Source organism: Macrobrachium rosenbergii, chromosome 3 (genome assembly GCF_040412425.1).
Source record: "Macrobrachium rosenbergii isolate ZJJX-2024 chromosome 3, ASM4041242v1, whole genome shotgun sequence".
Lineage (NCBI taxonomy): Eukaryota > Metazoa > Arthropoda > Malacostraca > Decapoda > Palaemonidae > Macrobrachium > Macrobrachium rosenbergii.
Window position 1 is genome coordinate 980621 of NC_089743.1, and position 12401 is coordinate 993021.

The following is a 12401-nucleotide window of genomic DNA, read 5'->3' on the forward strand; positions in this document are numbered from 1 at the left end:
GTATTTTACATGAAATTGCGCACATTTCCATATATAAAACTTTATGTAACGACTAATATAAAACGGTGCAAACATTACGACAACGTGATTGAAAAGAATTTCTGGCGCGGACATAAGGAAAAAGTTTTTTCAAAAAGTCATCATAAATTGAAGTATTGTGCTAGAGACTTCCAATTTGTTGCAAAATGAAGGTAAATGATTGAATATTACTAGAATGTAAGAGTTTTAGCTTACAATTGCGTTTTTTGACCATTTTGGTGAGTCAAAGTTGACGAAGGTTGAAATTTTTTGGCAGTTATCGAGATTTATATGAAAATATTTCCAAACTGATAAAAGCTACAACCATGGGTTGTATTTTGTTGTATTTTACATGAAATTGCGCACATTTTCATATATAAAACTTTACGTAACGGCTAATATAAAACAGTGCAAAAATTACAACAAAATGACGAAAGAATTTCTGAAATTTTCGGCCGAGTTACCGCACGGACATAAGGAAAAAGTTTTATTCAAAAATTCACCATAAATCGAAATATTGTGCTAGAGACTTCCAGTTTGTTGCAAAATGAAGGTAAATGATTGAATATTACTAGAATGTAAGAGTTTTAGCTTACAATTGCGTTTTTCGACCATTTTGGTCGAGTTAAAGTTGACCGAAGGTTGAAATTTTTTGTAATCGACGTACGGTACGTCCACTTGGCACCCAACAGACAATTTTAGTTGACGTATGATACGTCCAGTAGGCGTTTAAGGGTTAATTGACTCCTGATTGTGAGAAAAAAGAAGCACTTTCCAGTAATGCAGTCAGTAAAGCTTGTGCTGGCAACTCAGTAGACATGATTTCCAAAGCTGCTTGAGAACTGAAGCTCAATTCTGTTATTGTATGTTAGCAGTGAATGTAGTACAGTACAGCATAACACAGTACATCATTTAAAGATCAGAAAAAAGGCTATAGGAGTTAGTGAGTGGTTTTTACATATACAGTAGTATATATTTTTATCATTTCAACAGTGACAAACAAACACACATAATGCTGTAGTTATCTATGTATAAACTTATATAAGCAGATAGGGCCTGGCCTTTAGTTATTAAAGGGTTACTTATGTAGTGTATGTTGGCTTTGATGTTAGTCTATAATAATGAAAGAAAGAACACACAGCACTCTGGGAATAGAATACTTCTGGAGAATGTAGCTTTGCTGTGCTTGTTTTCAGTTTCCACCAGTCTTAATTACTTGCTACACAATGAAGGGCTGTTTCTAAAATTCTTGTAGATTTTATTGTTAATGTACAGTATATCTACATGTAAGGGTAAAGTACTGAAATGTACAGTACTGTACTGTACTACAGTACTTACTGCTATTTGGAAAAAACTATAAGCTTTATTGTTCAGTTTTTAATTGGCACGGTGGTCCCTGGAAAGCAGGAATTTTATGATGTACATAATAGGGTGACATACTGTATTGCATCATGTACTGATAATATACAGGACTGTAGACATAACTGTAGTCTTGTGCATACAGCATTTTTGCAAGAGTTTTGTATTATGTACCTGAAATCATACATTTTTCTATCTAGGTGTTCGATCCGGGGGTGGTAACCCCGGCATTCTAGATAGCTTTTTCTCTGGTATATGTAGCAATTCTTATACCTAGAAATGAGTGCTAAATGGAACCATTTCACTGGGTGACACAGGTCTTCCCCCAGAAATAGATTTTTCCTTTGTCAAAATCCGTTTTTTAGTCAAGGCTTCTACAAAAGACCATGTCCCAGCCGGGGCACAAGGAATTGGAGAAGGCTGCACTGATGTGGTATTGTCAGCAATGTTTGTTGGGTGTACAGTATTGGTTTGGGGACTAAACTGATATGGACTCCCTAACCATGCTGTCTTCATCAGATAATGAATAGGCTTCCTGTGATTTGGTACCATTCTTTAGAGGTATTGTTCAAGAATGGTATCATAACCATTAACCAAGAATCTACTCAGAAAGCAAAGGAACCAAAACCATTAACCCAGAATCTATTCAGAAAGCAAAAAAACCAAGGTTCCAGAGTTCTAGAAAGGAAAAATGGAATGGAGGTTGTAAGATACCAACTGTACTTCACTTGTACAGGAAATTTTTCAATTTAATGTATTATTTTGTTGTTACAGGCACCTTGTTACAGTATTATACCAATCATTAAAAATCAGAAACTCAGAGTTAGGATTTGATATTTTTAGTTGTTATATTAGCATAAAATACATTGATGATGAGGTGGTCTGTGTATAACCCTCACCATGCCATTATATTTAAAATTGCTTTCAGGGGATCAATGTCTAAAGTTGTATAATAGTGTACTATTTTACAACTTTTAAAAATTTCTATAATTTTGTATCTTCAGGTACTAGGCGACCTGTTGTTGTAGTGGGAAATAAAGTGGATCTCCTTCCTGCTGATGATGTTAACCATCTTCAAAGAATTAAAGAATCTTTAAAGGCTGTTATAGATCAAACTTCTCTAGGAAGATGCAATATTAAACACATAGCTCTAGTCTCAGCTTTTACAGGGTTTGGCATTGAAAGCCTTATCACAAAAATCCAGACTTCATGGGGAATAAAAGGTATGTAATGTACTATGATTGCTGTAATAACAAAAGCTCAGTTAAATGTACTTGTCTTTTAGTTGCTCATTTTTAATATTTTTCCAATGTTATTTTTAGTTTCTAAGTAGGCAAAGTTCACTTTGATTCAGCGTAAGCAAAGAACTTGGATGGATTCTAGCTATTAACTGTGAAGTAAACCACTATACAAAATCTAGTTTCATTTGTTAAGAACAGAGAAATATACTAAAAGTCTGATTGTATGTAAGGAATCACAAAACAAATTTATAGCATTTTGTTCTAAAACTGCAACTTTTGATAGAACCTTACATGGGTTAGACATCTTCAGTTTCAATTATAAGATCAGATGGTTATTGAATGGCCTTACAGTATAGGTGTAAAGTTATTGCTGAACATAAAGAGGGCAAGTATATTTTGAAAAAATAATTGCACAGTGACTTTTAATGTTCAAGAAGGAGCTTTACTTTTTCCTCATTTTTTTCCAGTAGTTCCCACAAGAGGTTATTACATACAATTTGCCATATTTGGTGTGCTACAGGTATACTTACCAGAGTTTTTTTTTGCAGCATTCTTACAACCCACAGCTTCTTTTTTTTTCTGTCTTATATTCTCCATATGGTCTCTTTGGCCTCAATCACTGAACTGACCCACCTTCATATATGAGCAGAACCTGTGGTATAGAGTGTGATCTTTAGAATAGGTGTGAAGAATGTAGGGATTGGTCAAACAACTTTATGCAAAAGATTCTTCAACATAAAAAGAGAAAGGAAACAGTAGGGTGAGAAAGCAGATAGTTAGGTCAGGGCATGGATTAGTCTTTTCTCATAGTTCTCATGAACCTTCAACTTCAGTGATCTCTGCTTAATCTATGACATTTTCCTCCACTAATTATTTAGCTAGATCTAAGTCTGAGACTTCATAAGCTCTGTCTTCTGCTCCCTTTTCAGTTGAGGAAAAGCATATTGAGAAGTTAGGACAAAACATTAACCTTATATGAGAGTCAGTCAAAGTTTTAGCAGAATTAATGTTTTGGAATAATTTTGAGTCCCTCGTATAGTGTTTTTTTTTTTTTTTGGATTCCCCTTTGAGAGGTCAAATGTTGGTGCCCTCACCTTCCAGTAGCCCAATGTCAGAACCCTGTAATGTTTGGAAGAGTATAGTGCTAGGTAACCAGGTTGGTTTTCAGGGTGATGAGGTTTTGTGCCTTCTGTCACCTTGTTTACCATGCTCAGAGATGCATTTAATATGATTGCTGAAAGATGATTTTGGTAAACATAATTCGCTGCATAAAATGTCAAAACTTCACCACCATCAGAATGTAGTAATAATGATGTTAGCACTCCTAGGACTGATGATATAGTTATAGACAGTTTTATTACTAGAAATGCCTATGTAATGAATTGTAATTCTGATGTTGTTTTAACCCGATCAGTTGTTGAACCAGTTGCTTCTGCTTCTGCTTCTCATCATAAAGCTTTCTCTGCTATTTCTTTTACTCCTTGAAATAGAGCTGCTCAGTCTTAACTACTGTTTCTTTGGCTGTTGGTAAATTGTTGCCTTCTTCCTCTCCTGAAGTTTCCCTTTCTAGTTCTACCACTGGTACAGAATCTTTTGTTGTTTCTAAACTAGACTGTTCTAGCTACTGTACTTGGTAAGGATTTACCTTTTGGAAGTGGCCTTAGGTCTATCAAGACTGTTTCTTACCAGGTGGGAGAGTCAGGTGTTGCTGGCTCCTCTATGCCTCCCTCCTCTCTACCTCTGTTTTTTGTAGTGCTTGTCAGTGCTTCATCTTTTTTTTTGCTCACCAACCTTGTGATAACTCAGGTGAGCTGCAACAGGTTGCATTTTCTTCAGTTCCCCTTCTTTTAAGCCACAGATTCATTTTGAGGAGGTGCTGCTGCTGCCCCAACTCTGGCAGAGGAGTCTCTTTTGACTTTTTGGCACTTGCTAGAGTGTTGCACTTCACTTTATCCTCATTTAGTGGAAGAGAGGGCCCAATAGAGACTCTGTTCTTTGAGCATTTTTGTTCTCATTAAAACTTTGAAGAAACCTTAGCTCTTTCCTCTGATTAGAGCGTGTTTTGATGAAATTTCTCGAGTTCTGGTGCACAAGGCCTCTTTTAAGAACACTAGAACTTGTTTGCCTTATTTTATGAAGTGTCGTATTATGATATTGGTGCTTTACTGGCACTTAAACCTCCTTCAGTTGATGACTCGGATTTCTTTGCCTAACTCGATCCTTTGAAGAGGCATGAGCTTGAGACTGGCGAGTGTGCTTTAGACTTAGGCAGAGATGTTGTCCAAGTCTCCTTTTAGAATGATTTGAAATTTATGTTTTGCTGAACTTTTGTTCAGCACAATCACATCTTCTCTGCACCAGCATATGGATTTGGTGGCAACAGTTGGTAGTAAAGCATGGGAGGAGTCTTTGATTTGTGTGGAGAGGTCTATTTCAGATGTGGCTGGATAATGTTCATATGCCTATACTTACTTTCTTTTGAAGAAGAGACAGCAAGTATGCTCATATTTTTTGTTGAAAGTGTCTTCTGCTCAGAAAATGGCAGCTATTTTGCTTTCCTCTTTAAATTGCCGTTTAAGGCGATAAGAGAGGATATAACTCTACAAGAAAATAGGGAATTTCTTAGACATTTGGGAGTGAAAAGGCCTGCTTCTTCTCATCCGTCATGCCTTCCAGTTTCGAGTCACCCCTCCTCATCTCAGGACTCTTCTACAGTGGCGAAGTCCTTTCAGGTATCGGGTTCAGGATTCAGGAGGCTAACTACAGATCTTTTGCCATGTTTGGAGACATTAAGGAGCAGAACTTTGGGTGTTAGAGGTACTGAAGGAGGGATATGTAATTTTGTTTCTGGTTCCTCCTCCACTCACGCTGTCTCTTAAGCCTTTCCTCTATGTCTCCATCAGCAGATATATCTGGTGCTTCAGAATGCAGTGGAACAGGTGTCAATAAATTCCCTTGGGCTTTACAATTGACTATTTCTGGTGCCAAAGGCATCTGGAGGTTCATGCCCAGTTCTAGTTGTATCGAGACTCAACATATTCATTCGTCTGTCCTCACACTCTATGGAGTCATCTAGCACAGTGCTATAGCAGAGTCCACCTAGCTTTGCAGCTAAGCCCCACCCACTGCACACCAGTGATTGGCCAGCTCTTGAAGGGGAAATGACGTCACACTAGTTAACAGTCCAAATGATTACCAGTACGGATTTGACTCTGTTTGGTAATGTTGAATTTCGTGCATGAATCATGAAACCACAGATTTGAGTTCTTGGAGTTGTGAAGTAAGCAGTTGATATCTCTGATAAAAGATATATTAACTTACATATCATTATGAAGATCTTGGATCATTTTGTTTATGCATCTTTTTTTTTTTTTTTTCATGCGCAGCCTAAATACACAAGCATCTTGCTTTTTTTTTTAAATTGGTGTTGGCCTAAATAAGTGATCCCACATAGACCACATTAATTGAAATAAAGCATAGACTTTTGCAGCCATGTCAAATGTTAATATCAGTGAGAGGTTAGGCCTACATATCAATTTCTTATATTTTGAGGCAATGACAGGGCATAGACCAACATGTCAATTTCTTATATTTTGAGGCAATGACAGAGCATAGACCTAGATAGACCTACTCATCAATTTCTTATATTTTGAGGCAATGGCAGGGCATAGGCCTAAACATCAAATTCTTATATTTTGAGACAAACAGGGTATGGGCCTACACATCAATTTTTTTTATTGCGAATAGTTTTCTACCAGTATCTGTTGGAAATAGAGTAGCTTTTAATTAATATATTAGTTTCAACTCCACAACATATAGTGTATATGCATAAAGTGGAATGTACATGTATAAGCAAGTGCACACACACACATGCGTGGATGGCCATAGTAATGTAATGCCACGAATACCATGGAGAATAAAAGTAAAACTTCTGGGCATGTAGCTGATGGCACATACAGATCAATCATAGAACTGTCTCAGCCTTACACACACCTATCAAACTGCTCTCAATGAACTATATTGAAAATATATTTACAGAAGGGATAACAAATTATAGTACTGTGATGAGTAAATATAAGGGTGCTGTAGCATTTCTATGAAAATGAAGGCTATGGTAGGAAGGCATCATAAGATACTTAACGAAATAAGAAAAAAATAAATGATAGCTGAAAAAGTTATGTATGAGATGATCCAAACCAGCCTGTGAGTAGCTCATGATTCATTTGCTTTTGGGGGCATGCTTGTAGATGACCCTGTTGGACAAAAGGATACATAAGTCAGTAAATTTCTCTCTCTCTCTCTCTCTCTCTCTCTCTCTCTCTCTCTCTCTCTGTGTTGTTAAGAGAATAATCTAGTGTAGACTATATTCTTTAACCCTAAAACGCCGAGCCTCTATTTACAAAAACGTCTCCCGTATGCCGGCGGCGTTCGGGAGTTAGCGCCGAAGCGGAAAAAAAGTTTTTTTCAAAATATCACAGCACGCTTAGTTTTTAAGATTAAGAGTTCATTTTTGGCTCCTTTTTTTGTCATTGCCTGAAGTTTAGTATGCAACCATCGGAAATGAAAAAATAATATCATTATCATATATAAATATTGAAATATATGACAGCGCAAAAAAAATTTTCATATATAATTTTATACAAATCGCGCTGTGAGCAAAACGGTTAAAGCTAACGGATTATGTTTTTTTCTTTGTATTGTACACTAAATTGCGATTATTTTGGTATATAACAAATTGTAAAACGATCAAAGCAACACAGAGAAAATATTATCACAATATGGTGCATGAATCTGTAACGCGCGGATGTAAAAAAATGTTTTTTTTCAAAAATTCACCATAAATCGAAATATTGTGCTAGAGACTTCCCGTTTGTTGAAAAATGAAGCTAATTGATTGAATATTACTAGACTGTAAGTGTTTTAGCTTACAATTGCAGTTTCGACCATTTGGTCGAGAGTTAAAGTTGACCGAAGGTCGAATTTTTTCTATTTATTGTAATTTATATGAAAATATTTCAAAACTGATAAAAGCTACAACCATGAGTTATTTTTTATTGTATTCTACATGAAATTGCGCACATTTTCATATATAAAAGTTTATGTAACGACTAATATAAAACAGTGCAAACATTACGACAACGTGACGAAAGAATTTCTGAGATGTTCGGCCGAGTTACTGCGCGGACGTAGGGAAAATGTTTTTTTCAAAAAGTCATCATAAATCGAAATATTGTGCTAGAGACTTCCAATTTATTGCAAAATAAAGGTAAATGATTGAATATTACTAGAATGTAAGAGTTTTAGCTTAAAATTGCGTTTTTCGACCATTTCGGTCGAGTTAAAATTGACCGAAGGTTGAAATTTTGGCAGTTATCGTGATTTATGTGAAAATATTTCAAAAGTGATAAAAGCTACAACCATGAATTATTTTCTGTTGTATTCTACATGAAATTCTTGCACATTTTCATATATAAAAGTTTATGTAACCACTAATGTAAAATGATGCAAACATTATGACAACGTCTTGAAAGAATTTCTGAGATGTTCGGCTGAGTTACATGCGCAGACGTAAGGAAAATTTTTTTTTCAGAAATTCACCATAAATCGAAATATTGTGCTAGAGACTTCCAGTTTGTTGCAAAATGAAGGTACATGATTGAATATTACTAGAATGTAAGAGTTTTAGCTTATAATTGCGTTTTTTTACCATTTTGGTCGAGTTAAAGTTGGCAAAGGTTGAAATTTTGGCAGTTATCGTGATTTATATGAAAATATTTCAAAACTGATAAAAGCTACAACCATGAGTTATTTTCTGTTGTATTCTACATGAAATTGCGCACATTTCCATATATAAAACTTTATGTAACGACTAATATAAAACGGTGCAAACATTATGACAACGTGACGAAAAGAATTTCTGGCTGGACGTAAAAAAAAGTTTTTCAAAAATTCATCATAAATCGAAATATTGTGCTAGAGACTTCCAATTTGTTGCAAAATGAAGGTAAATGATTGAATATTACTAGAATGTAAGAGTTTTAGCTTACAATTGCGTATTTCGACCGTTTCGGTCGAGTCAAAAGTTGACGAAGGTTGAAATTTTGGCAGTTATCAGATTTATATGAAAATATTTCCAAACTGATAAAAGCTACAACCATGGGTTGTATTTTGTTGTATTTTACATGAAATTGCACACATTTTCATATATAAAACTTTTACGTAACGGCTAATATAAAACAGTGCAAAAATTACAACAAAATGACGAAAGAATTTCTGAAATTTTCGCCGAGTTACCACATGGACGTAAGGAAAAGTTTTTTCAAAATTCACCATAAATCGAAATATTGTGCTAGAGACTTCCAGTTTGTTGCAAAATGAAGGTAAATGATTGAATATTACTAGAATGTAAGAGTTTTAGCTTACAATTGCGTTTTTCGACCATTTTGGTTGAGTTAAAGTTGACCGAAGGTTGAAATTTTTGTAGTCGGCGTTTACCAATGCGTCCACTTGGCACCCAACAGACAATTTTAGTTGACGTATGAAACGTCCAGTAGGCGTTTAAGGGTTAATTAAAACAAATTACTGAATTTCAATTAACAAGGATAGGCAGATAATTCTTTACACCGGTGTTTTATGAATAGGTCTATGTCTATTCTGTAATGTTAGGTTACCATATGAAAATTTTTTGAAGACACTATAAGCACCATAACAGCAGTTACAAAAATGAGAATAACCACAACAAGAACCATAATAAAACAGCTGAATATAAGATAGGTCTGTCAATTTTATGACCCTGTTATTTCAAAATGAGATTATGTCCTTAAGAAAATTCTTAGCAAATTATATCCAACATGACTCGTATAGCCTATCATACTGTAGCTTTAAGTTAAACATAGACATTCTGGTTTTGTAGAGTGCAGTCACTGCTTGTCATCTCTCCAAATGTGTAAACGATTGCAATGAAATTGACTTTATGAGTAGTAAAATGTGGTAGAATTTCTTGAAATCAATATGAAATACCATTCTGCATAGCTCTGAGAAAGTCTTTGTGTTAAATTTAGACTAGTGAACAAACTTGACAATATTAGACGGTAATTATCATTGTCCAGTGATTCAAATGCACAGATTGGAATGCAGATATTCCATGTGTTACCCTTGTATTCAGGTGAACCTCATTTACAAAACACAACATTGCAGCATTGCGGAACACTCCTGACCTCATTCGTATTTACCTGTTTTTTACCATTTTTAGGGAGAAGTGTATGATGATTTTTACTGCAGGGGATATAGCATTTCCTTTTGATAATGAGCAGAACGTATTTTGGTTCAGTAAAACAACCATTGCAAAATAAATGATGAAAAGAACCACAGATTAATCAACTTTTCAAAACCATTGCCAACCAATCAGCTTCAAGCTAGGTGGACTCTGCTACAGTATCTATGCAGGAGACTTTTCCTTACATAGAGGACAATTGGAAGTTTGCCATAAAGACCATTTGCCAGTCCCCTGTTTTCTGCTATGTTCTGTTTTGGCTGTGTCCAAGGAGAGGGTTGTGGATCGTGCTGGGCACAATTATCTTTGTGCTTCATCATGACATTTGTCACAGAGGAGTGGCCTTTGAGCTAGTCTTTTGGCAGCAGTTCTTTGTCACCAAAGAGTTCGGTGCAGTGCCTTTCGCCTTCAGGCTACTCTTCTTGGAGCCATTCTTCATTGCTGAGGAGTTTGGTGTAGTCCCATTTTTGCCGAGTGCAATGCATTGCTTTTGAGCTACTCTTCTGGGAGCCATTGTTTGTTGCGCTATTCTTTGCTAAGGAGTTTGCCACACTACTAATTGCCTTTGAGCTACTCTTTTGGGAGCCATTGTTTGTCACACTGTTCATTGCTAAGGAGTTTGGCGCACCACTAATTTCCTTCAAGCTGTTCTTTGTCGTGCCACATGTCACCACATCATTCACCATCGAACTTATCTTTTCAGGCCATGCTTTTCGTGTTATGCTCCTGTATGATGGCACTCTGTGCCACTCCTTCCAACATCCCTTGTTGAGTGACTCGGTTGCTCGCTGTTTACACACTCAGTACTCACAACCTGTGTGTCGCTCACCTTCGCACTGCACCCACAGACAGTGCTGTTGTTCATGCTGCTGCCCTTTGCCGCATTCTCTATCTTCTCTGGAGTGTTTAAGGTGCTCTCCTCAGTCAGCTACTTCTCTGCCTTTGTGGAAGCGCCCTTGGGAGTCTTCGATTTCTCGGTTGTGAAAGTCTTTATTTGCAGAGTGTAAGGATCAATTGCCTTCTTTGCAGACTTTGATTGCCCCTATAACTTTGACCCAGTCTGTAGCAGTGGTGCACTATATTCAGATGTTTTTTAGTATGCTTGCTCCTTATCAGGAGTCGAATCAGGATATTGTCACAGATCCCACTTTCTCAGAATTGTAGTGTACCACTGTATCGATGGCAATTTCTGATGTTTAGCTCACTTCTGTGTCAGTTTTTTTGTCAGCTTTTTGACACATTGCACAGTGAAACTACCACATTTCTTATCTGAGTCTCTTAAACTTGATACTTTCTCAGTAAAGAAAGCAGCTTGGGCCACTCCATGCATCCTGTTGTAGTGATTTTAACTAACCTGTTCAAATCCTGGGGCAATGTCAAACTATTAAGATTTTGCAGCATAAGAACCTGAAGAAGAGATGTCAGGATGTCATGATTTCTTCTCTTAAGTGGTTAATAGCCTTATACATATAAGAAGTTCCCTAATTATTTTGTGAAAGGACTGTAGATAACCTAGACAGTTTTGTGTAGAAGGAAACCTTGGTCAGATATTTCAGTCTTTGTTGCACCACATTTCAATAAGGCTGTCTTGGGTAGGATCAAGATTATGGGGCAGATCTTAGAAAAGAAAGTCTGCTCCAAGAATGCTTCATCATTTTTGCTTCTGTATACAAAGGGAAGGAGAGCTGTCTCCTATTCTAAGGGCCTCCTTCCAAGTCTTGAGGTAGCACTAGGGAAGAGCTAGCTCCATTGCAGCCTTTTGTCGATCTGGGGATGAAGGTAAATTATTATATTTTTCAGGCTTTCCTGCGAATGAATGATTATGGAATTTCTTCCAAGAGTTTTTCAGCTCTTTTAGGAGTCTCCAGTAAAACATTGGCTTTCAATTTTAGGTCCTATGATTTTGGGTAAATTTTTGGCCTGGCCAGGATGAGGATGGGATACTTTTTCTTTACCTGAATGAGTTTAGTGCAGTTAATTTTCAACAGGTTCATGTTTGGTTACAATTTTAAGAAATCTGACTCTTCTGACAGAATGGTCTTTGAATTATCAAGTACAGATGTCAATTTCTGTAGAGACTTTATTAAACCTCAATTGTAGATCTCTTAGCCATGACTCAGAACAGTAGGTTCCAGTCTCTTTTCTCTCTTCCAAGCTCCTCATGCTGGCATGGTAGATGCTTTTCTGCAGGATTATAGGTAGGCGTCGAGTTACGACGGGGTTAGGTTCTTGCTTGCATGTTGGAAGTTGATTTTAATGTAAGTTGGTTTGCAGCTCAGCCAACAGTTAGATATAGGCTACCCCATAGCCTAACTCCCATTACCTATATCACCATGAGCATATTTTTATACAGTACCCTTCTTATCATTGTTTACAATAATAGTAATATTTATTTGTTTTACCAAGAATTCAGCAAATTTGCCTTTTTACATCGTTGTGTACCCTTACTATGAATTATACTAGCGATGTGGCGGGATTTTAAAACACAAAAAACAATACACAACACAGAT

At 36.4% G+C, this 12401-nt stretch overlaps 1 protein-coding gene across 14 annotated transcripts in view; it reads left to right on the forward strand.

The window, feature by feature from the left end:
• Positions 1 to 12401, forward strand: part of LOC136851844 (nitric oxide-associated protein 1) — a 447511-nt gene that overhangs the window by 209765 nt on the left and 225345 nt on the right. For 13 of the 14 annotated variants that reach the window (XM_067126208.1, XM_067126223.1, XM_067126177.1 and 10 more), the window contains one exon: positions 2382 to 2600. The exons of the other annotated variant lie outside the window; for it this stretch is intronic. In XM_067126208.1, coding sequence (XP_066982309.1) covers positions 2382 to 2600 — 219 coding nt within the window. The remainder of the gene's footprint in view (positions 1 to 2381; positions 2601 to 12401) is intronic. 14 annotated transcript variants of the gene reach the window in all.